The sequence below is a fragment of the Rattus norvegicus genome, chromosome X (assembly GCF_036323735.1).
Source record: "Rattus norvegicus strain BN/NHsdMcwi chromosome X, GRCr8, whole genome shotgun sequence".
Lineage (NCBI taxonomy): Eukaryota > Metazoa > Chordata > Mammalia > Rodentia > Muridae > Rattus > Rattus norvegicus.
In genome coordinates, this window is record NC_086039.1 from 61,998,758 (window position 1) to 62,022,623 (window position 23,866).

The 23,866-nt window shown below is 48.6% G+C and overlaps 1 protein-coding gene and 1 long non-coding RNA gene across 3 annotated transcripts; one reads left to right on the top strand and one right to left on the bottom strand.

Annotated features, from left to right (window-relative positions):
- Nucleotides 1-6,186: 6,186 nt before the first annotated feature.
- LOC120099281 (uncharacterized) lies at nucleotides 6,187-7,803 on the bottom strand. Of its 2 annotated transcripts, XR_005498351.2 has the most exons (4): nucleotides 7,195-7,803; nucleotides 7,006-7,082; nucleotides 6,731-6,814; nucleotides 6,187-6,642 (listed from the first exon to the last, which is right to left on the bottom strand). It is a non-coding gene; the product is annotated as an uncharacterized LOC120099281 (long non-coding RNA). The 2 variants fall into 2 exon arrangements; XR_005498349.2 differs by having other exon boundaries at nucleotides 6,187-6,814.
- Nucleotides 7,804-11,339: 3,536 nt separating this feature from the next.
- On the top strand, nucleotides 11,340-23,252 carry Arx (aristaless related homeobox). Its single transcript, NM_001100174.1, has 5 exons — nucleotides 11,340-11,731; nucleotides 13,307-14,195; nucleotides 16,795-16,840; nucleotides 19,548-19,876; nucleotides 22,058-23,252. Exons 1-5 carry the CDS (start codon nucleotides 11,536-11,538, stop codon nucleotides 22,296-22,298), a joined length of 1,701 nt encoding a protein of 566 aa, NP_001093644.1. The 5' UTR covers nucleotides 11,340-11,535; the 3' UTR covers nucleotides 22,299-23,252.
- The last annotated feature ends 614 nt before the right edge of the window (nucleotides 23,253-23,866 follow it).

Below are 23,866 nucleotides of genomic sequence, written 5' to 3' on the forward strand. Positions count from 1 at the left end.
GGTCTCATGAATTCCAGATCCCGAGACATGGCACACTGCAAGCCCAGCACAAAGGTCTTGGATGACTTCCTCTAGCATGGTGGATGTGTGCTACCTCAGGATTACCTTTTCCCCAAGTCTCCTTGCCTTCTTCCTGGCAATCTAAGCCATTCCCAGTGATCCCATTATATACTGGGTGTGGAGGTGGGAGTAAATCCACTCGGTGGAATTAAATTACAGTCATGGCGGGGCTTTAGTTTAGTAGTAGAGCAAGCCCGCCCGGGTCTCGATCTTCAGCTCTGGAGGGTTGGGAAGAATTGAAGTCAACAACATAACAATTAAATAATGAAATTTTGAGGGAGAAGGACCAGCTGTAGTGTGTAATGCTAGCAAAGCTATGGCAGGATTGGCATCCACACAGACTGCTAATAGAGGGGGAAGTTGGTTCAACAAGTTGGAGACCTTCCTGGCAATTTTTCAAGAGACACATTTTAGCATGTTAGCTCACTCTTTAATCAGTGATCCTCCTCCCAGGGAATTACTTAAACGGAAACAATGCAAAAGATTAAGTTAGGTGCACCCAACTTTTCTTTGCAATAGAATTGCAAATAGCAAAACAATTAAAACAGCCCAAATGTCTGATACTGAGACCCGATTAAACAAGGATTAGAGGTTTGTGTTTGAGACGAACCACAGCTGTTCACCTTTTCCCCCCCCACCGAAGCCTTTGGCTCCTCGAGTCCTGAGCCTCACACAGCCTCCAGGTGCTAGCGTTAACTAAAACAACAACAATCACTACCACCCACTCTTGCTCTGCGGTGCGGCAATGGAGGCGACCCAATGTTTTCCTCACATTTCAAAAACTGAGAACGCACTCCACCTGCCCTCTTTTAGCTCTGCATAAGCCTGTCCTCTTTAGCACATTTGCTGTTTACAGTTGCAACTCCCTCACAGTTGTCTCCTCATTTCCAAAATGTTTTCTTTCCTCAAGTTGTACATAAGCTTATGGCATTCAGGATGCCCGCCAGGACTTTGCAAGGCACCGGGGCCTGGATGCCTCCCACATCAGTGTGACAGAGGCCAAATCACAACTCCGCTAACTGCAAAGCCTCTCAGAGAGATGACCTATAATTATAAGAAATACATCAAATAATGATTATTTTTATTGATGTCAAGCTGCATGTTTATAATGAGCTGTGTTAGGAGAGGGAGCAAGTCCTCTCTCGGCTAATGCCCAGCTCCAGAAACCTGTTTACACACTAGATACACAGAATACAATTAGTTCTTACCATTTGGTCCAGAGGGCTCCCACCACACCATGCTGTTTGGAAACAGTGCAGGCTGCAGGGTTCTGCCAGTTTGAGGATGATGGGAGCGTCATATTGAACAATACACCAAACACTCTAGAGAGTTAAAACATTCCCTGCCTCATGGCTCCGAGTTCCATCTAATTATTTCCTTTGTGTAATGTCTAATTGTCTCTCGTAATATAGGTATTCGTATTCGTAATATAGGTGACCTCTTTTTCCTACATATTCTGATAGCCAGGTAGCCTTCTTTGTCTTCTATATGGTATATGTCGTGTTTCCTACACTGGCTTTTTTCTCCTTACTTCTTTCTAATAGTAATATTTTATTGTATAGCTGGCTTTGGTGCCACGTGCCTGTAAGACAGCTTTTCTTGGGAGGTAGAGGCAAAAGGACTGGTAATTGAAGGCCAGCCTCAACCACATAGGGAATTTGAGGCCACCCTGGGCTACAAAATCAAACAAAAGATTATATTTGATTTTCGCAGTTTGGCAGATTGATCCCAGGTTCTCGCACATGGTAACAAGTGTTCTGCCACAGAACTGCATCGTGAGACCATCTTTGATGTACTTGACTGTGATCCCAGCACTTGGGAGGAACACAAGTTCAAAGTCGTCCTTGGCTACATAGCAAGTCCAAAGGCAACCTGATCTTGAACTCTTCAAAAGAAATGGAGAAACGCTAGGAAGAAAGGGGAGGTGGAAGGGAGGGGGGAAAGCAGGCAAGAATGGTGGCACATACCCATAATCCTAGTACCGAGGAGGCTGAAGCAGGAGGGTCATTTTGATCTGACTTGGGGTCAGATTGCCTGCTTCTCTCACATCCTGACTCCAGCTCTGCCACTTATAAGTTACAACTGTCTCTATGGTGACAGAATGGCCTGGTTAGCCTGGAATTCTGGTGACCCAAAACTTCTAGTTTAGAAGACCAGGAGTTGTTCATGTTTTTTGTTTCTGTTTCCTCATGGGCATATGAGGGATGTTAACAGAGCCGTGTCCATGGGGCATTAGGGGCATTGGAAGCTCTGCATACAGAAGCACCTAGCACACACCCTGGGAAGAGTAAGCATTTCCAGTAGGAAGCACTTTGAGTCTACTTGGAGGCATTTCTTCATTCCAGGCTCTGTTACCTTTTCACAAGCTCCCTCTCCTCCCTTCTACTTAATGACACAAACATGTAGATAAGTCCATATTTAGTGTTAAACTCATCCTTCTGTGAGATGCTTTGTTTCAGTTATCACTACAGACAATATCCATGATGCCTTCAAAATGTTTTTAAGAAATTTAACATAGCTCTCAATGGAATGTCGCAATTTCCCAAGTTATAGTTCAATCTCCCTTTAGAGCGGCGCAATAAAAGTTTACTCTAATGACATTTCTTTTATATAAATAACATCAAAGTGCTTCAATCCAAAAACTGAAGAAGAAAAAAGGCAGAGGAGAAGCAAGTATAGGTTGGTCCATGATAACTGTCTTTCTGGGCCAGTTGCCCATCTTATGTTGGATAGAGGCATTCCTGAGAGAGATCATTATTTTTCATTCTAAGTAGTGGAAGCCTATATGGTGCTTAGAAGGTGGCGAGACCATTGTTGAAGAGATCCCCAGGGACAAATGAATTGCACATAAAGCCATAACACAGCAGGCCTGTCTGGGACCAGACTCAGATAGAAACAGGCCCTCCCTGACAAAAGAGTCTTCCAGCAGCTGGGCTCTCTTCTTTCTCTCCCAGTCCTGCAATATGTAGCACTTGGTAGACTAAGTAGGTGGAGGAGAAAGGCAGAAATGAGTGGAAGGATGAGCATTTTCGCAGTTCTCTTGTATTTGGCAGAGGAAAAAAATACCTTTCTGGATATATTTTTCCGGGAGAGTGTGGGGGTATTTAACCCTTTAAACCCTTAAATCTGATATCCAATTCTCTTTATGTCCTGCATACTCCCTATTCAAAAAGCCTGAGAGAGAGGGAAAGAAGAGGAGGGGAGGAGAGGGAGGAAATGAGAGGGGAGGGGGAGCAAAAAGAAAAGGAAAGGAGAGAGAAATCAAGCTTGACTGGTTCTCCAGGATGAAGGACTGTAAATGATTGCATTTTCTGTTTGTACTAGTTAAAAGATACCATTGATGGTTTTGTTTCTCAGAAAAGGGAAATTTTACACCTGTTAGATTATAGTCTTGGAGCTATTTATTAGAGCGAACGTATCATGACAGATAACACCAACTCTCTATTATCCATGAAAAGAAATAAGTAAAAATCACTCCTAGGTCTAAATTTGACTTGAACTGTGGGTTTCAATACCCTTTCTTTCCAGCCCTTCTGGAACTCTTGGAGCAAAACACACTGGCTTTAAATTTTCTTTGCGGTCTTCTTGAAATCTTTAAACTAGAAGAGTAATAATAATAAATAATCCCATGGCCAGTAAAGGGTGGATTGAGGAGCCAGAATGAGGCCTGGGTAAATAAGAGGTGGAGTAGGGGAAATGAACCAGTACCTGGCCCATGAGCATGAAAAGCTATGTCATATGCCCTAAACCAAGTGTGTTCTGCATTCTCACAGCGACACTGCAGTTCTCCAGCTTAGGAAAGATTTACTACACTGTTCCTGGGTACCAGCAATTGTGTTCAAACCTGCAAAGTCTGAAGTGGAGGGAAAGAATTCGATGTTGTTTAGAGGCACGTAAACACTGTATTTCAAGCAATTGTGAGAAATCAACCATTACTCATTAAAAAAATAAAAATAAAAAAGCTAGCTGTGGCGGCATTCCCCTTTAAACCCAGAAAAGACAGGCAGATCTCTGGGAGTTCCAAGGCCAGACACGTCTACATATAGAATTCCAGGCCAGCCAGGAATTCGGGATACTATCTTCAAAACAAAAGTCTGAGATTTTTATATAACTCTCACAAGATAGCAGTGTAGCGCCACCAGAATCTGCAAGACCTCACTCCTGAACCACACAGAACCTGTCCCCAAACAGCGTGATAGAGCTGAGTGACCCTAGCTCCCTGGCACCCAAGTGCTTAACCTCCTACTAGAACAGGAAACTGAGATTGCTGCAGTTGCTGCCTTGATGTCGTGCTGTCTTGCTTGACCTCAGCCCTGGGCGGACCCACTAGTCTTAACTTAGGCCATGAGTGCCCCGTTCTCAGCCACCATCCCTCTCCTAACCTCTCCTTTCTTTAAAGATGCTGGATGTCCTAAATAAAAATGCCTGGTGGGCTGGAAGTGGGGGCAAAAGAACCATCTCGGGGAGAGAGAGGGAGATGCCTGCCAGCGCTGAATGTAAGGCCTTTCGCTCAGTTATTTTTATTCAGGGCCCTTTCTTTCAGGTCCTCGTCCTCCTCTATTTTTTTTTCTTTCTTTTCAGCTATTTGTGTTTTCTCATTTCCAGAAGCCCTGTGGTATTAATGGTAACTGTTCCAGAGCCGGTTCCTTATCTCAGGCAGTGTGTGTGTGTGTGTGTGGTGTGGGTGTGTGTGTGTGTGTGTGTGTGTTATGGTGTGGTGCGTGTGTGTGTGTGTGTGTGTGTTATGGTGTGCTGCGTGTGTGTGTGTGTGTGTGTGTGTGTGTTATGGTGTGGTGCGTGTGTGTGTGTGTGTGTGTGTGTGTGTTATGGTGTGCTGCGTGTGTGTGTGTGTGTGTGTGTGTGTGTGTGGTTTTTGTTTTTGGTGCGCCGCCCCCCTCCCAAATACTTGCAGGTTATTTTGCGATGAACAGAACGGAGCGCTGTGCAGTCCCGGAATCTTCCCTCCCCCCTTTTTACACAATGCAAGTCTTAATTAAACATGGGAACACCCACGCCTCCCTTCCCACAGGACCCCTTCTATCTGCCCCCACCACCGAAATACCAGCCTTGTATGGCTAGGGAAAGCCTCATGTTGAACTTCCCAATTAGCAAGACACGGCACAAAATAAAAGACTCTAAAGAGCTGTTATCAGTCCTATTTTTGGATCCTTCCTTTTAGGCCTTACCCAGTAAATGTTTTGTTGGCTTTAGCCTGATTGAAATCTTGCAGGTCTGGAGACATGAGATTACAGACACTATAGATCTTTAGAAGGAAGGTTTGTGTTTTTATGATTGATGAGTTAGGATTAATACATTTGTAATGTGAAATAAAAGTTACAGATCAGTTCAAAGGGGGAAATTTTTTCGCTTTGTAAAAGTTTCATCAGTAGCTTTTTCAGAGGTTCTAAGAGGCTCAGGAAAATACGGTCATTTCCAGATTGAGCAAATCAAAGGGAATTAGACAGCAACCTTGGATTTTTCTTTCCTGGTCAGACCAAGAGGGAGTGGTGATTTACAAGTAGTAGAACCAGGGAATGGAGGCTTTCGTAATACAAATATTTGATCTAGCATAGGACAGGATGGGGGGAGGGCGAAATCAGGGTCAGTGTCCCTCCAGAAGATAGAGTTACCATCAAATCAGAATCTTAGAATCTGAAGATGATGGAAACAGAGACAGAAAACATAAGATCATTAAGGCAAAAAAAAAAAGAAAGAAAGGAAGGAAGGAAGGAAGAAAGAAAGAAAGAGGAAAGAGGAAAAAGACAAAGAAAGAAGAATTGTAGAGTCAGGTGGTAGAAAACCATCATAGAGGTACCACCGAGAAGTCTCAGACAGACTAGAAGCCTTCAGGTGGTCATTCTCTAGGTCTGAGAAATCCCGAAAATGTACAAACCACCAGGCCCCAACGAAAACCCTAAAGATAGCAGATTCGAGTTTTTGCTTAGTGTTGCATCTCTGCAAGCTTGCCTTGGCCCCGCCCCCAATTATTTTCTTCTAGGTTCACTGTTTCCTGAGGTAGGCCAGCAAGATTCCATCCAGCAATTATCTCCCCTCTCGCACTCACGGGGGAGGGGGGAAGGAGGGCATTAACCACGAATGCACTGAAGACGAAAGGTACAGATGGGTCTTTTATTGAACGCTTGGAAATGTTTGCAAGGCTTTTGTTTTCTTTCTCCCATTCATGCCTGCAGGATCGCTTGGATCTGCCAACTTCAGTTCCTAGAGGCTGAACCTGGAAGGCTCGGCCCACCCGGAGCCCCCGCTAGGGGGCGCACTCTGGCTGTGGCTCTAAGCCGAGCCTGACAAGGGTGCTGCTTGCCGGTGGGGTGAGGGGTGAAGACTGGCAGGACCCAGACATCTGGGGGTCCCTCAGGCCTCCGGAAAGACGCTTGAGTTGAGTCTTTTGCAGCTCCATCCCAATGCCCTCCTGCCCCCACCCCCACCGTCCCGAGGAAAAGCTGCATGGAGACCCCTCCACCCTGGATGCACACTCGGGGTCTTCAGGTCCAGTTGGTGATGGGGAGTAGAAAGCAGATGGCGGCGATTAAGGGGCTGAGAAGCTTCCCTCTGGGATTTGGAAACCTGGGTGGGGGGAAGAGCAGCAGCAGATGGGAACCTCCTGCCAAGGGACTCGGGTGAGGAGCCCAGAACCCAGCTATTTGCTTCTCACCGGTGGGAGGGGAAGCACGCCCTGCACTCTGAGCACAGACTTGAAGCAGCGACCTCCTTGCCCAGATCTGTATTTGGAGCAAACCTGGAGGAAAAAAGACTCGGTGGCCGCCTGCCTGGGTGGAGGGGGCTGTATGAGGGGGAGGGTTGTCAGTTTTCTCTCAAGTTCTCACTCCTCCACCCCCTCTCCTGCTGCTGGGTAACACCGGTAACAGAGACTGGCAAAGTTTACAAATAGGAGTTATCCTAACAGTAATCACACCCACATGTCCATACCTTGAGGGCTCGGCCGAGATCCAATACGATACTTCCAAAACAGAAGGGGGGGGGGGGAACCCTCTCCCTGCTGAGCCCTAATAGGAGAAAGCCACGGCTTAGGCAGAGGACACAGGCAAGGGGGGAGCAAACGCGATGGAGTCTTCCTAGGAAATCCAAGTTACCCTAGGAAATCCAAGTTACCAGTACCTTTGGACTTCTCCGGGACCGCTTCTTTGAAAGCACGTCAACAAACCCGGTCTGCAGACGGATCTCAGCAGCCTGGGGAGAAATGAGGCAAGGGTAGGAAGTGAAGGGTAAACTGGGGGGCAGAGACGGTGAGGGCAAGTTCTAGGCAAGCGGATTATGTCACATTTCCTCCTATTACCAGACTTCCAGGAGGAGAAATCTCGATTAGTGCATAAAATGTCATAAGCCTGAAGTGGATAAGACTAAAAGCAGCGTTTGAGAAGGTTAACCTTTACTGGTTGGAGTTAAGGGGGGCTAGGGAGGCAAATATTTCTGTTTGTGCCCTCCGACTCTTCCCAGCACCGGCTGTCAATCGCGAGGCTTGTTATCCTCACAAGGCTTCAGTTTGTTTGCTTGATCTCAGCAAGGTTTTCTTCCACAAGTAGAACTATAATTGCTATAATTCTACTGTATCATTTGGATCATTGCAGTATTGTTGTTTTCTCTCCCTCTTTCTCTCCTCCTAACACTGCAATAACGCGCTCCAGTGTTAAATTAGCAGGTTGCGGAAGACCATAAATGAATGAAAGTTTGTTTAAAAAAAAAAAGAAGACGAAGAGGAGGAAGAAATTAAATAAATAAAGCAGCGAAATGACTTGGCAAAGGATACCACATCACAGAGAATCCTTGCGTGCAATCAGGACTTATTGTCTTCCCTTCCAATGGCTTCCAAATTGGTCGACAGTCTCCAATGAAGTTTATTTCTATTGTTTAAATATATGTTTTGAAGAGGTTGAGCATAATTTAAGGGGACCTGAGCCATCCGGTGCTACTGGAAGCCCATTATAGCTTTATTTATCTATGTGTATACTGCACAATAAATTAAAACATCTCAAATGGAAAGTCTGTGAGGTTAAATTCTCCTCCAAACACCCCCCTCCGGATACAGACATCTAGCTGCCACCCCCTTATCATGTATTTCTTGCAAATATAATTTTGAAGCTACACTGTAGAATTAGCTTTCTTACCATAGGAAGAAAGGGGTTTCTTCCATTTGCCTCCTCCAGGTAAATCTTATTTCCAGTGGTGAGAACAAGCCCCAGTTTTCCCTCATAAACAGCAGATTTGGGCATGTATGACCCTCACTTTCAGCCGTCCTTGTCACTTTTATTTTAGTGACTGGATTTAAAAACAGATGAACCAGAAAACATTGGTTTTCAAGCAGCCCAGAAAAAGCAAACCAGCCGTTTCAGACCTCAGAGTTTAAGAGCCAGTTGTTACCAGCAGCACACGAAAATTTCCTTAAGTTATCACTAAACTAAAATTACTTTTTATTAGTCGATAAAGAAAGTGTAAAAGTGAGATGGAAAGAAAAAAAGTGAGGTATCATTTTGCTGGCAGAGTGAATATTAAGTTGGACTAAACTCTATGTCCTTTGATATGTATAGTCCTATAGTCAAATTCTTTAAACTGTGTGCTCGGCACATGGCCTAAGTTCTTCCTAGACACTAGAAGCATCCTTTCACTTTCTAAAAATGACATATGGGATAGCATACCTTAAGCCCACACTCTAACTAGATTCTGTGGAGACACTATTAGGGTTTGTCACCCCGTCCAGCGCCTTAGAAAAGTTCTCTGTAATTTTTTCCTAATTAATCTGTGGGGAATGGACTCAGTTGTAGATTCTGAAGTTGGGGTTTGAATTGTAACAAATCTTAAGGTTGCTATGTGTAGAGAAAATTAATTCAGGCCCTCCTCTCTAAGTTGAATAGATGCACCTCCTTCATTTGGGAAGGCTGATTAGAAAATATTAAAAATAAAATAACAGAACAGAACAAAGAAGACTAGAGTTTTCACACAGGTCTTTAAAAAAACCCCTCTTTATATTCCATTAATAGAATTAGATTTAATTCCAGGGATCATTAAGTCAGAATCAGAAATGCTATGTTAACCTCCCCCTTTACCGTGGGTGATTAAAATTAGAATACACCCCCATCAGAAAGTCCGACTTCTTTTAAAAGAAGAACAGCTGCAGAGGGGGGAGGAGGGGGATGGAGACTAAGAAGTCTTCCACGGAGAGTCTGAAACCCCTTTGGGCTTTCAGACATGATATGCGCATTTGTGACCCTTTTAATTTGACACGATCTTTTTTGGATTCATTTTCACCCCACTCCCTGCGTGTGCGGAGCCCACTCTGAAGTCACAGAGCCACCGGGCAGCCGGGTCTTGCAGATTTCCCTGCCGGGAAGGGAAAAGTGTCTCTGTATCCCCAAGACATCACCCGCGAGGGTCTTTGCCTGGAAGCCCGAGGAAAACCCCAAAGTCTTTAGATCTCTGGGCTGCTCTGAGACGCCAGGGTGAAGAAGGACAAGGGAGAGGAACAGGAGCAGTGAACATAATGTTAGCTTAAAGTAAGATGAGACCATATTCAAACATCAAAAGGTGAGGATGCAAACAGAACCCAAGAAAGACAGGTACCCTGGAATCTGAGAAAGGGCATAAAAGAAAATCAAGTGTCAGGGTAACTGGCAGCCTCTTCCTCTGTTCTTCCTCCACCATTTGACCGTAGGAAAAATGTGTTGAGAAGCTCACAGAAAACACCGAAGAGACCATGGCATGGAGGGTCAGAGACAAATCCTTTTTGCTCCGTTTTTACTACTACTACTAGTAGTGTGGTGTTAGTATTGTTAGTATTAATGCCTGTTCCCAACTCTGTACCCCCTCAAGTTGTGTTGTGGATGCCTGCCAAACTAGCCAGATCTATCTGCCACTCACCACTAACATCCAAGAGTTATGCAGATGTTTATGGCTAGGGAAAAATATCCCAGTTAGGTATCCTTGTATTTTTAAATACTGACTGTAAGTGATTCAAGTATAATCCTTTGTAAAACGTTTTCTCTTTGACACATTGAAGGGGCTGAGAGAGGAAAAAACCTGGCATGGATTCCCCTTCCCCTCACCCCCACCCCGCCAATGTCAAGGCCCTAGCTGCCTCTTGGAACCTACATCTAAGGGTGTCGTGTCCATGCTGGCTCCTCTCCGGGATCGACCCAACTTCCCTCAAGGTTAGGTATAGATTCCCCGCGGGTCCAATACTGGGAACTGCTTGAGAAGAAACTGGCTCTCCTTGTGGCTCTCCCCCACCACTTTTGCTAATGGGGGCCAGGTCACAGGATTCAAAATGTTAGACATTTCGACTCTGTTCAAGGTAAGGATCAGTCCCTTCTGTCTTAGGAAACCATCAAGCACACTTCTGCAGTGCAGGGATTTCACACCTCAGGCGCTGCCAGGTGGTGAAGGCCTAACCAAGATAAGTTGGGAAAGTAGGAAAAGAAAGAGAAGTGTCAGAAGAGAAAAGTTACTCTCCCAGTTTTGTCTCCCCGTTGGGTGGTTTGGACTCTCGTCAGTCCCTTTCACCTCTCTAGATACTCGAGGGAAAACACTGTGCCTTTAGCAGAGCTCTGTGTTTAAGGGCCTTTTTCCCCGTTCCAGAGTTAACACCGGAGACAGAGAGTGCTGGGAGCTGATATTAACAAGAGAGCAACAGATAGGTTCTGGGTGAAGACAAATATCTCTAGGGTCTGAGCCACAAGAGAAAACCAAACTCTCAGACAGCAGCAGATGGTTCCCCTGGCACGTCGGAGATCCATTGGTCCTAAGAGAGGATGGCGACTGAACAGCACTGAGGTCAAGACGCTGTATTAGGAGGACAAAGTCGGCATTGAGAAGCGCCAGGTCGATCTCAACTTGAGTCTTACAGCTTTGCTCCAGGGAACTAGGTTCTCTGGATGGTGGAAGGGGCGCCCGAAGTCCAAGTGGCATCCACAAGCCTAGCACCCAAATGAGCTACACGCTAAGAGTAACTCTAAGGACAAGAAGGAGCGACAAGAAAACGATAGCAAAGTTTGAAAGTTGTTCGTTTAAAAGGAGAGAAAGAGAAAGAAAGAAAGAAAAGGAAATTTGGCTCTGGTGCATGCCAGCTGCTAGTCCCCTGCCCCCACGCTCGCTGGCCCCCTCCAGAATCCAGTTCGCGCTTTGCGCTTTGCCGGCAGGCCTACGCAGCCCGGCCTCTGTCGAGAGCCAATCAGAGAGCGCCTCTCAGCACGTGGAGCAGAGAGACACCAGAGCTCCGCGCCCGCGGCTCACTACACTTGTTACCGCTTGTCCTGAGCGCGGAGAGGACGAGCTCCGGCTGAGGTCAGAGTGGGAGCCCGCATCCGAGGGGGGCAGAAAGGAACAAAGATCGCAGTAATACCTGTTATAATCAGCAATCTAACCCATCCCCAACACACACTCTTTCACCCTACCGGCCAGGAGAGGCAGGCAGAGGTCCACTCTGAGCCCAAGGAAAAAGCTCCAACCATGAGCAATCAGTACCAGGAAGAGGGCTGCTCTGAGAGGCCCGAGTGCAAGAGTAAATCGCCAACTTTGCTCTCCTCCTACTGCATCGACAGCATCCTGGGCCGGAGAAGCCCGTGCAAAATGAGGCTTCTGGGAGCCGCGCAGAGCTTGCCTGCCCCGCTGGCCAGCCGTACTGACCAAGAAAAAGCCATGCAAGGTAAGGTTGTGCCGGACAGGCACCTGCAAAGGGACATTGGGCATTGGTTTGAGTGTTTGAAACTGGGGGCCAGGGGCCTGGGACTTGTCAAGTTGGAGACACGGGAAAGAGAAGGGAGAACTCTAGGGCCTGGGGCCTTAGAGGGACCGTTTCTACTCTCCTTCCAGAAAAAGCAGAGGCCCAGCTTCACTTGAGGGGTGGGACTCTTAGATACTTAGATGCGATTAAAAGTCTCTTTTGGTGGCCTTGGGTGTGCCCCGAATAGCGCCAAAACAACAGCAACTTCAGGGAGACAAGAAGCCCAAAAGCTAAGGAACGGTGGTGGTGTCTTCAGGCAAGGTGAACTTTGGCCTATTGCCTTTGGAAGATTTCTTTCTACGCAGTGTTTTGCGTTTCTTTTTAGTTTTTAATTGTACATTATTGGTGACCTTTTAAGTGCAAATGTTGCAGAAAACGTTACCCTAGGGTTCTCCAAACAGCAACTTCCTGTATTTGAAATGCATGAAATGTATAGCTTCTGGGCGCTACTTTTCTCTACTGTGTTATTTTTTAAGAGTCAGATGTCTAAAGTGTTTTATTTTCTGAAATTAAAAAATCAAAAACACGTGTCATTTGGTCCTCCGAACTAATCCTCAAGTTCCCCCTCGAGCTGGTTGCAGAAGCTTGCGAGCAAAGAAGTGTTGGTGTCTTTTAAACCCCGAAGCCAGTGATCCAGCCTCAACACCGTTTGGGAGATCAGAGCAAAAGGCTGAGAATGAGCCTTTCTAAAATAAAACTGACTTTTTCCCTTTTCTTTTTTTAGCCTGCAAGGGCACCTGTGCCAGGCGCTTCCTCCAAGGGAAGGAGCGGCCTGTGCCTGTTGAACCCTACCCCTGTCCCCGCTCCAAACATTTCTTACCAAATTTTCTCCAGAATTTTTTTTTCTTTTCCATTTTGGGCTAGGAAACCCTGCCTCCTGCCGCTGTGGGCTGTTGGGACATGGCGGGTGTTCAAGGCCCTGAGACCCAGGCCGCTTCGCCCCGCAGGGGTCGCCCGCGGGGCAGCGCCCCTCTTGCTACCCTGGGGCCCGTATAACAGAACAGCTGGCAGAGGTCTCACACGAAGTTTTCAGAATAGTGGTGATTTTTTTAAGTTGTTCGATTTTTTTTAATTTGTCCCACCCTAAAATTGAGAGGAGAATAAAAGAAAAAGGAATGAAATAAGATAGAGGGAAAGTGGAATCGTGAAGAAACAAAAACAGAAAGGCAAGTAAAGGCGGAAAAGATGAGGAAAGGAGTGGAGAGAAAGTAGAAAGGGAAAGAAAGAAAAACAAGGGGGGCCGAAAGGAATAGTATGAAAAAGAAAACAGAAAATAAAGAGCAGAATGAGAAAGAAAAGAAGGGACGAAGGTAAAAAGTGGGACCCGGGCTCATGAGAAGAGAAAAGAAAAAAAAAGGGAGTCGTGAAAAGTGTGCAAGGGGAGCTGAATCCGAGGATAGGGGGCACGGAGGCGGCAAAGCAGCCGGCTGCCAACAGCTGCAAGGCAGGGGAACAAACGGTCGGGCTAGCGCGCTGACCACTTTTCCTTGCCCGCAGGCTCCCCCAAGGGCAGCAGCGCCCCGTTCGAGGCTGAGCTGCACCTGCCACCCAAGCTGCGGCGCCTGTACGGCCCGGGCGGGGGCCGCCTCCTCCAGGGCGCAGCAGCGGCGGCAGCGGCGGCGGCCGCGGCGGCGGCGGCGGCAGCCACGGCCACTGGCACCGCAGGTCCCCGTGGAGAGGTTCCTCCACCGCCACCGCCAGCAGCACGGCCAGGGGAGCGTCAGGACAGCGCGGGGGCCGTGGCCGCCGCCGCCGCCGCTGCCTGGGACACGCTCAAAATTAGCCAGGCACCGCAGGTGAGCATCAGCCGCAGCAAGTCGTACCGCGAGAACGGGGCGCCCTTCGTGCCACCGCCGCCCGCCCTGGACGAGCTGGGTGGTCCGGGGGGCGTCGCGCACCCAGAGGAGCGCCTCAGCGCGGCCAGCGGACCCGGCAGTGCCCCGGCGGCGGGTGGTGGCACGGGCACCGAGGAGGACGAGGAGGAGCTGTTGGAGGATGAGGAAGATGAAGATGAGGAAGAGGAGCTGCTGGAGGACGACGAGGAGGAGCTGCTGGAAGACGATGCCCGCGCGCTACTCAAGGAGCCCCGGCGCTGCTCTGTGGCCACCACTGGCACGGTGGCCGCCGCCGCCGCCGCCGCCGCTGCCGCCGCCGCCGTGGCCACCGAGGGCGGGGAGCTGTCGCCCAAGGAAGAGCTGTTGCTGCACCCGGAGGACGCCGAGGGCAAGGATGGTGAGGACAGCGTGTGCCTGTCCGCCGGCAGCGACTCCGAGGAGGGGCTCCTGAAGCGCAAACAGAGGCGTTACCGCACCACGTTCACCAGTTACCAGCTGGAGGAACTGGAGCGGGCTTTCCAGAAGACACACTACCCTGACGTCTTCACCAGGTATGTTGCTGGGGCCGAAGGGCCCAGGAGGGTGGAATAGAGGGGGGTCCCCAGAGTCGGGGAACCTCTCTTTGCTCCCGGGAGCTGCCCAGGGGACGCCTGGCCAAATGTGACTCCCCAATACACACACACACACACACACACACACACACACACACACACACACACACACACGTATACTTGGGCTTTAAATTTCTGTTGGTGTGGTTTCTTTCTGTCTGTTTCGAAACTTTAATGTTTCCAAATGACAAGTTTTAGAGCCAAATAGCCTCCAAAGAGCACCAAAGCAACCACATTGGGCTCTCACACACGGGACTGTTCCCAGTGCTGATGCTCCGGCCAGGTCCTGGCCAGGCACAGGAAACACTGCCGGAGAGCAGGCGCTATTTTTGACCCATGTACTATGTGCACTGTCCACCCCCGCCCGGTGGCCCAAAAGTCTAATGGGTATCAGTTACGCTGTTCTCAGGAAAACTGGAGCCCTTGCCTTCAGAGAAGACCTTTAAAAAGATCCGAGTTTTTGTCACTTGGGGACTCCTGAAATAACCAAAGAAGTCGGAACTAAGCAGTTGTTTGGTGTCTGTCTGTACACCAGAAAGGCATCAGCCAGAATCTTCCTCCGTGTCTCTGTCCCCACCCTCATGCCCACTACACCTAGCATGACTTTACTGTAAACGGGTTGATGGGGTGGACCATGATTTCTAGAAACGTGGTAGCCAGTAAATCAAACAGCTGAGGTAGGGCGGGGGCAAGATTTTGTCTCTTGCACTAATGTACACTGCTCTGCACTTCTCAATCTGAGAAACTTGGACCGGTGGATAGCGAGCTTCGAAACCCTTGCTTATTCAGCCGACCTAGGGCTACGAGCAGGCTTGGAACCTTTCCCGCCCATAGGCCAAGATTTTGGCTAAGAACTAGGAGCCACGGTTAGGGGCAAATGGAGAAGAAGGAAAGGGACCGGCCTCCCAGTGAGAACAGAGAATGGGACCTGTGAGCGCCTGGCTCGCACGCTCAAGCCGGGCAGCTCCTTCGCGGGAGACGTGTGCAGCTTTTCAATGTGCGTTTTCGAGGGGTAAAGCTGCCTGTCCTTTTGAACCAGAGAAATCTCTGCTTAGGACTCAAGGCCCGAGCCAACTCCAAAACATAGTTAGTCTGGCAGTTGCCAAACTCTTGTAGCCAGAAGCAACCAAAAAGTAAAATTAATGCAGGGTAGGGCACTGAAACTTGGTCTTCCTCCGGGTCACTCAGTCTTTGAAGACGGAAATAAAACTCAAAGTCAGCATGTGCTATCAAGTAGCTAACGGGACCATCGGATTTTCTCTTATTTTATTTCTCCTTTTATCAGGCATGTGTACTTAAAAAGAAGGAAAGGAGACAGTGCCGCTTAGCATCCAAGTCCGTCCTTTTTAGCTTGTGGGGGAAACCAAAGTACAAAACCTGGGCAACTCCTCTTTACCGCCCCACCCCCATTTCTTTCTAGCTCAGCAGGCCTAGCTCCGGGACTGTGGCCCAGCCAGACTAGAGTTTTAGATTTGCTGGTGCTCTGCAAAGGGGAGGGGGCAGGAAGAGTGTTCAAAGGAAGATGCTTAGTAAACTGGTTCCTTTCTCGGTGCTGAAGAAGTTTCAGGTGACGACCCAGTCCAGCGGGCAGCACAGACCCAGACCCCAGGCTTAAGCAGTCCCGCTCTTTCATATCGGGGAGCAGAGAGCCAATTATTCTCGGCGCGCTCAGATTTTCGGTAAACAGGTCGTAAGCCGTTTTACAGCATCTTAATGGTTTCCTATTTGCCTTAATTGTCGCAGTAATAACTGCAATAACGGGGTAGGGTTTCAGCTAAATTGACTTCCCCTGAGATGGGCAGGGTTTGTAGTGGGCACTGGAGTCAGGAGGTGCGCAGAATTTTGTTTAATCGAAAAATTACCCCACTGAACTCTTAACAAGCTTAACATATCTCCAGAGGGTAATGGGGAGTGTGACCTAAGGGGGTAAGGGAGGGCAGAGGGGGAGGGGGGATGGAGGAAAGGCAGAGAGCTGCAAAGAGGGGTAAAAAGGGAGGGAGGGAGGGAGGGAGGGAGAGAGAGAGGATGAGAGAGAGAGAGAGAGAGAGAGAGAGAGAGAGAGAGAGAGAGAGAGAGAGAGAGAGATTGATTTTAAGAAAGCAAAACAAAAATTGTAGTCACTGCTGAGCTCTTCCTCTATTTAGTACTTGGATAAAACAGGGCAATAAGCACTGTGCCTGTGTGTGCATATGCGTGTGTGTGTGTGTGTGTGTGTGTGTGTGTGTGTGTGTGTGTGTTTCCTACCCTACTCAACCCTAAGAGAGATTGAGACAAAACTCATTTGTCTAACTTTTAAGACTTATGGCCTCAAGAATTCACCTCCCCATCACATTATATGATATAATGTATGATATTTTCAATCTGTCACAGTGCTGGGTTTTTTTCTTTCTGTTTTCAAATAGTAGGCATGCTAGAGGCGAAGATCAGTCACATCCATGTACTTGGGGTGTGGACTGGAAGAAGCTGTCACAAGGGGGAAGGTGGCTGAGAGAGGGCTACTGGGGCCTAACTGACTTGCCTGAATGTTGCTTTCTTATAGGGAGGAGCTGGCCATGAGGCTGGACCTGACTGAGGCCCGAGTCCAGGTGAGCTCCAAGAAGGGGAAAGGAGGACTAAGGTGGATGGGGTGGGGGTGGAGGGCTGCCCCTCGAATAAAAAGAACTGAATCCAAATCTGAAAAGTTGACCCAAGCACTCACACATGAAAAGATATTTCAAAAGCAAGCTACAAACTAGGAAGAAGGAGGGAAGATTTCTGGGTCTGGGAGCTTAAAGTAGTTCAGGATCAAACAGGGCTTTTCTAGTCCCTGAGACTGCAACTCAGCAGCCTCCTACCCCAACCTGGTACCCAAGGCCCCTATAGAAAACAATCCACCAGCCGACTTCTCCTGATTGAAATAATAGGATGGAGCATGGATTTGGTTGTTAGACAAATCCGCTCAGCTCCAAGCAGGTATTTGGCTGCGATTAAGTCTCCAATCGGGCTTCATAAAAGCCCACTTAGTGCTAGAACAAACAGGGCCATTTGAAGGCAAAATGCTGTTTGATTTCCCCTCCGCCCTGCACAAGGAGCTGGCTAATGCTATTTGATTTCCCATTTTTTATAGCAATGAGCCCACATTGATCTAATAGGGAGTGAGTGCAATGCTATTAAAGGTGTTTGCAGCCCCATACCAGAGTGCATTTCCGAACCCAGGCCTCATAACCAAAGAGACAATCAACACTGGGCAGCCCCGATGGCCAACAGAAAACAGATGTCCTCGGGTTAGGAGCTGAGTGAATCACTTTACAGTCAAAATCAAGCGCTGATAAAGCACAATAAATTCCATATGGCTCATTTAATACACAACAGCTTCTTGCATTAGAGGGCTAATGATGAGGCTTGTTCCCTCCTTTCTGTTGACACATTTCTCCATTGTCAAACAGAGATGTGACAGCAACTCCACATTTTCAGCTCAGGGGAACAAGTCGTGGGAAAGTTAAATAACTTTTTAAAAGAAGGAGAGCGCCCCCTCCCCTTCTCCTCTCCGCACTATTCACTGGAGAAGACGTAATTAAGTGAATATGAATTATCAGAGTCCTTTCGTTTACCTTTGGGGTCCTCAGAGGTATTAATTCAATAATGAGGAATTGCAGGGGACATCTTGATAATTGCAGTTGAGCCAGAGAGCCCAAGAGACAGAGGATCTCTCTTTAGAAAGGATTCCACGTTATTTAAGGCCCTTCTGCCTGCCTCCACTGCTCCCACTTCCCTTTCTTTATTCCTTTCCCACTGATGGAGAAATAGTGGATATTCTTGTCTAGACAGATTGGATGTGAGAAAGCTACCCGCCCAGGCTAATCTAACTACAGTCTAACTTTTTTAAGCCTTGGGTCTCCAAGCTAGACCGTTTCTATAATGCGCACATGGGTTATTGGAAGGCTGGCGAATGGATGAGTCCCCTTCCCAAAATCCTTAAGTAAACAACCAGTTTGGATTCTTGATATTTTTTCTTGCCCAGGATGACTGTATAGATAGAAGTCCAACCAAGTTTAGCTGCTAGTACAACTCATTCCCAGCCAGTTTAGAAATTCAGAAGATGTTTTTAAATTAAAAAAATGTTTCTCCGTGGCAGCTCACATTATATTTTAATATAATTCTGTGTAACCCTAGTGTTCATTCTTAATTTTTAGACTCATGTGCAGTCACAAACTCAGCCCTAAAAATATTGATGCCTTCTGGGGAGAAGGAACAGCTTCTGAGCTGTAGGAGTGATGAGCAGGTCACATAGAAATGATTTCATGCTCTTGGGTGATATTTTTAGACGGTGGTGGCTGCCACGTTTCAGGTAAAGGTCTCTGTTCAAAGTGCTTCTTATTAACAATTAGGAAAATACCTTCGGCTGGAAACCTCCCCCAAGCCGAGCCGGAACTATCTTATTTAAAGAACCAAGTGAAAGCACACTCCCCCCCCGGGGGGGGGCTATTTGCTCTGAAGTGGGGCAAACCCTGCCCTCTGGTTTCCTGTGCTCAGGTGATCCTGCCTTATTCCTCATAGTAGTCAGTGATATGTACGCACAGTGGCCTTACAAAGTCCCTGTAGAGAGCCTACTTTGGACCCGGTTTTTAGGTTTCATGGAGAACCAGCCCTCTACAATGTGCACCTATGTTTCAAGTTTCACTTTCTGAAACAGGTCTCTCCTTAATCTCAATCCTATCCAAACCCCAGACCCCAGCACAGTGCACCTATGTGCTCAGTAGCTATTTTATTTTTACACAGAATAAATAAACGGCCTCCTTACTTTGCTTTTTAAGAGAGAGCAGATATTGCTCAGGTTCCGGTAGACCTAAAATATGTGAACATCTGGAGTATGCAGAACAGACTCGTGGTTCATGGCCTGATGCCTGCCCGTTCTCAACATTCAGCATTGTGCATGTTCATTTGTTGCCTTACACTCATCCTCACTAGAGTCTTGTAAGAATAGTTTTATTCGCCCCATTTTACAGATTAGAAAACTGAGGCCTAGATAGACTTAAGTGACCTAAAGGGAAGTCTTGCAGTAACGAAGGGTCGGTCCAGACCTGGCAACCTAGGTGACCCCATATTTTAACTTTCCTGAGTCTTGGAAACCTGGGTTAGACACCAACCACATTTAAGGTTTTGCTTGTTCAGTGGTTCCTGCTGAATTAAAATCTGGGCACCTTTTCACACAGAGGCTACAGAAGGCTAGGGTGGGTTTAGGAACATTGGAAAGTGGGAGAGAAGGCTCTAAATTAGAGCCAAGCCAACCTGGCCTCTCTCTGCATTTTGCAGGTGTGGTTCCAGAACCGCAGGGCCAAGTGGCGCAAGCGGGAGAAGGCTGGCGCGCAGACCCACCCCCCGGGGCTGCCCTTTCCCGGGCCACTCTCGGCTACCCACCCTCTCAGCCCCTACCTGGACGCCAGCCCCTTTCCCCCGCATCACCCAGCGCTTGACTCGGCCTGGACCGCCGCCGCTGCAGCGGCTGCAGCTGCCTTCCCGAGCCTACCTCCGCCCCCGGGCTCTGCTAGCCTGCCGCCCAGCGGGGCGCCGCTGGGCCTGAGCACTTTCCTGGGAGCAGCCGTGTTCCGGCACCCGGCCTTCATCAGCCCAGCATTTGGCAGGTAACTACAGCCTTAAGAGGCTCTGTTTGTCCGTCTGTCAATCTGTCTGTTTCCCACACAAGCAGATGTTGAGATCAGAGAAGAGGCAGGAAGGGGCTACACACAGCTCAACCTCAGTGACTTTAAATCTAACAAAACAGTCTCTAAGTTTTACTTAAAAGAAAAAGTAGGTCTCGAGGACAATGAGTTAGGTGTAAGTAGGAAAGGACAATTGACAGTAGCAACCCTGACAACCAGAAGTGTCCATGAAAGTGTACAAAAAGTACGACTTGAAGGTATCCCTCCGCCAGGGCGGCTTGAGTGAACAGGTATAGGAGGCTACAGTACTCCGAGGGCTTTAAAAGTCTTGCGAAAGTCCTTCTGCAAGCCACAGAGCTTGGCAGCGAGATGGACAGACACACTTGGGGTCCCCTATAGGAGCCCAGGAGCCAGAAGGCCCTTCAAGTGCACAGAACTATTTCTTCTTTCCCAGACTCTTACGTTCTTATCACTTATGTCCGGATGCCAACAGTACCCCCATATGTGCAAACCCCGACCCCGACAGCGGCACAAGACAACGAAATAAAAGAGCCATCTCATTGTATATAACTCCCTTTCTTTAAGGGAACATTGACTGATGAAATAAAAACTCTGTATAATCACACAGACAAAGAAACAAAGGAGGGGAGTATTAAGTTGGAAAGTGCAGTGAAAATAAATCTGAATACAGCTTCAATGATCTCTCTTTGGGAGAACAAAGAAATAATAGATCCATCCAACTGCGCAGCTACTTAACAAAAAAATTATCCTCGGCAAAATTGAAAGTAGGACTTGAGGGAAAATTAATATACCAAACTACGAAAATACCTAGCAAGTGCGTTTAAGTGCAGTTAAGTGGGGTGCCTCAGTTTACCTAATGGAACCAGGGCGTGTTTTGCCCCTTCCAGGTCACCCATTATCATTTCTTTCTGGAAACAAAAAAGTCCTATATCTCTTTCCTACTTTCCCCCTCTGACAACAAATGTCTCTTAGTAAAACCCAGGCGAACCCCCGCTGAAACACCGGAGATTCCTCGAGGTTGGGAGGAGGCGGGGGTTGGCACGACGAGTGAAGAGAAGGCAGGAGAGGAGGAGCAGGGGCTCCGGGAGCCCAGGTGGGCTATTTCTAATTGAGGAAATTCTGAATCGAATCGCGCTCCCGGGATGGGGGTGGGGAGCTGGAGCAGGAGCCTTTTGGGGAGGTGGTTAGAAAAACACGCCACGCCGCCAAGGTGGAGACGAGGGCATGGGGCGCTCCGGCCTCAGCTGCGGGTCAAGGGTGTTGTGGGGAAGGTACAAGAGTAATCCCTGCGTGGAGAGTAATCCCGGTGCCACCCGGAGGCGGTGGCGCAGACTCTGGCACTGGTCTCAGAATAAAGCATTGGCTTGAGTTGTGCTTGGGGCTCACGACCCTGGGAACTCTCTGGGGGAGGCATCTGGGGCTCAAAGAAGGAGGTGGGGAAAGGGTGCCTCCGTGCGGGGGCCGTGGGGAGTCGGGAAGGTCCGAGCCGCCTGTGGAGCAGAAATCAACAGGCGGTCGCTCGAATGAATACCCCTTCCCTCTGACACTGGCAGTTTAGCCACGCGAAGGAGGGTGCTCGACCAGCGCTCAACCAGAAGGCCAGCACTTAAGAGAGGCTTTTCCTGGGCTCACACTCAGAAGGAGCCCAGAGAGAGTGCGAAGTCTGACGCGTGGGTCCTTGGCAGTTTCTAGTCTACTTTCTGGACCCTTCTACCATTAGCTTTCCCCTTCTCTTTCGTCCCCCCCCCCATCCCGTTTGTCTCTCTGGTGCCTTTCCACTTGCACTTCTTCCAACAGCATCACTCCAGGAGCTGACCTCAGAACACAAGCTTTCTTAACTCAAACCCCAGAATCCACGCCCTTGGGCCTTGTGATTTGGGCTGCGGGGCCCGCCTCTGGCTCTGGATTCGTCCCCTCCGGACGTGTCTGGTCCCTTGAACTTTCTTTTCCTGGTGGGTTCTCCCCTCTTGCAAAGCCACCAGCCCACTTCACTTTCAACCCGAGTCCCAGAAGGGGCTGGGCTCTCCCAGCTGCTCCTCGCCCTCCACCCTCGCCGCCTGGGTGACAGGTGGCGGGGCTCACTGTCCTGAGAGCCTCACTCCGCTCACGAGGCCATGACCGCACTGTTTGCTCTCCCCACAGGCTCTTTTCCACTATGGCCCCCCTGACCAGCGCGTCGACCGCGGCTGCGCTCCTGAGACAGCCCACACCCGCAGTGGAGGGCGCAGTGGCCTCGGGCGCGCTGGCCGATCCCGCCACCGCTGCGGCAGACAGACGCGCATCGAGCATAGCGGCGCTGAGGCTCAAGGCTAAGGAGCACGCCGCGCAGCTCACGCAGCTCAACATCCTCCCGGGCACCAGCACGGGGAAGGAGGTGTGCTAAAGGCTGCCCTCCGCCCTTGCGCCCCTAGGGCGCGCCCCGAAAGGTCACCTCACTCAGCACCACTCAAGACCAAATGGAAACAGAGGACCAGCTCACTCCCAAGACGGCAAAGACAGAGCGCAGCCGCCTTCGCAGCAGCCTGGACCCTGGACGCGGACAAGGCAGCTCTTGGCGCTAAAGGACGTGGCACCTCTTCCGTTGGCTGTCCATTTGCCCTTGTCCCTGTCCCTACCCCTGCCACTGCCAACGTCACTCCAACTCAAATGTCCACGCTCCCGTTTTTATCTTACTGAAAACAAGCGGGAGGGTTTCTCCCCAATATGCCTAGTATTGAAGTTTTAAAAATTAAAAGCCCAACCTTCTCTTCCTCCGGATACCCCACTTAGCTTTTCTTTTGAATAGCATTTTGGCGCTCTAAGTTGATTTAAGCGCGGCCCGGCTAGACAGACACCAGGGCCAGGGAAGCGAATACGAATCTGTAAGATAGCTAACAGTGCACTTAAAGGAAAGGGGCGTCTCGTTCTTGTTCTCTTCTTTATCATACACCAACCAAGGTTTTTATATCAAACCAAAGGGAAATACTCTGCTAGAATATGGACTGTTGAAGTCACCAAACTGTGATTATTGATTCTGTACATACCATTGTTATTAAAAAAAAAAGAACAGAGCTTTGTATATTTGAAATGTTATAACGCAATTGCACTCAGCGTGGTATGGTAAAAGTTTGTCCTCCTGTAGATTCTTACTGTGTTGTAGATATGGTAGGGTTCCTAGACAAATATTTATGTACTCAAGCCCTTTATTTAACTTATTAACTGTAGAGGCTTCGGAAACCTTCAAGATAAAGGCAATGGTACAGTACTTTTGTGTAATGTGTAATTGTTATCACTTTTCCTTGCTATCTAGTGGAGAAGTGTCACGCTCAAAATAAAAAAAAATATATGTTTAACAAAAGGAAGTGTGAATGCTCTGTGGAGACCCTAAGGGGGATGGATAGTACAAGCCCTGGCCCCACCCCCAGGAGACCAAGGGCGAGCTCTGCTGCTATCGCACCTCCGGAGTTTATATACACTTGCATCTTCCAGGCCGAGGCCCCTGGTTTGAATGTGACCCCCAAAGGACACCGCAGTGATGCTTTCCAAGAGCATCACAGTTTTGTTACAGTTGGAGCAGAGGATCCTGGGGCAGGGAGATTGTAGAGTGGGTTCAATGGTAGGTGGGTGTATAGTAGGTGTTGCTGAAAAGAGAAATTTGAAGCAAGCGGAGTCTTGGTTGGAAGGCAAAGGAAGCTGTTCGTGGAAAGTGCCACGTAGCAAGGAAGTGCGCAGTCCAAGATGACAGGTAGTGGCTGAGGCTGGCTTCTGAGGGGGCGGGCTCGGTGGAACCCTAGTAGGGCGGGGGGGGGGAGTAAAGAATAGAATAGGGGAGAGAGAGAGAGAGAGAGAGAGAGAGAGAGAGAGAGAGAGAGAGAGAGAGAGAGCGAGCGCACACTGGGGAAGAGTGATGGAAAGGCAGCTACGGGTATTCCAGTGGCAGATCTTAACTCGACAAATGTCATTACATCACTT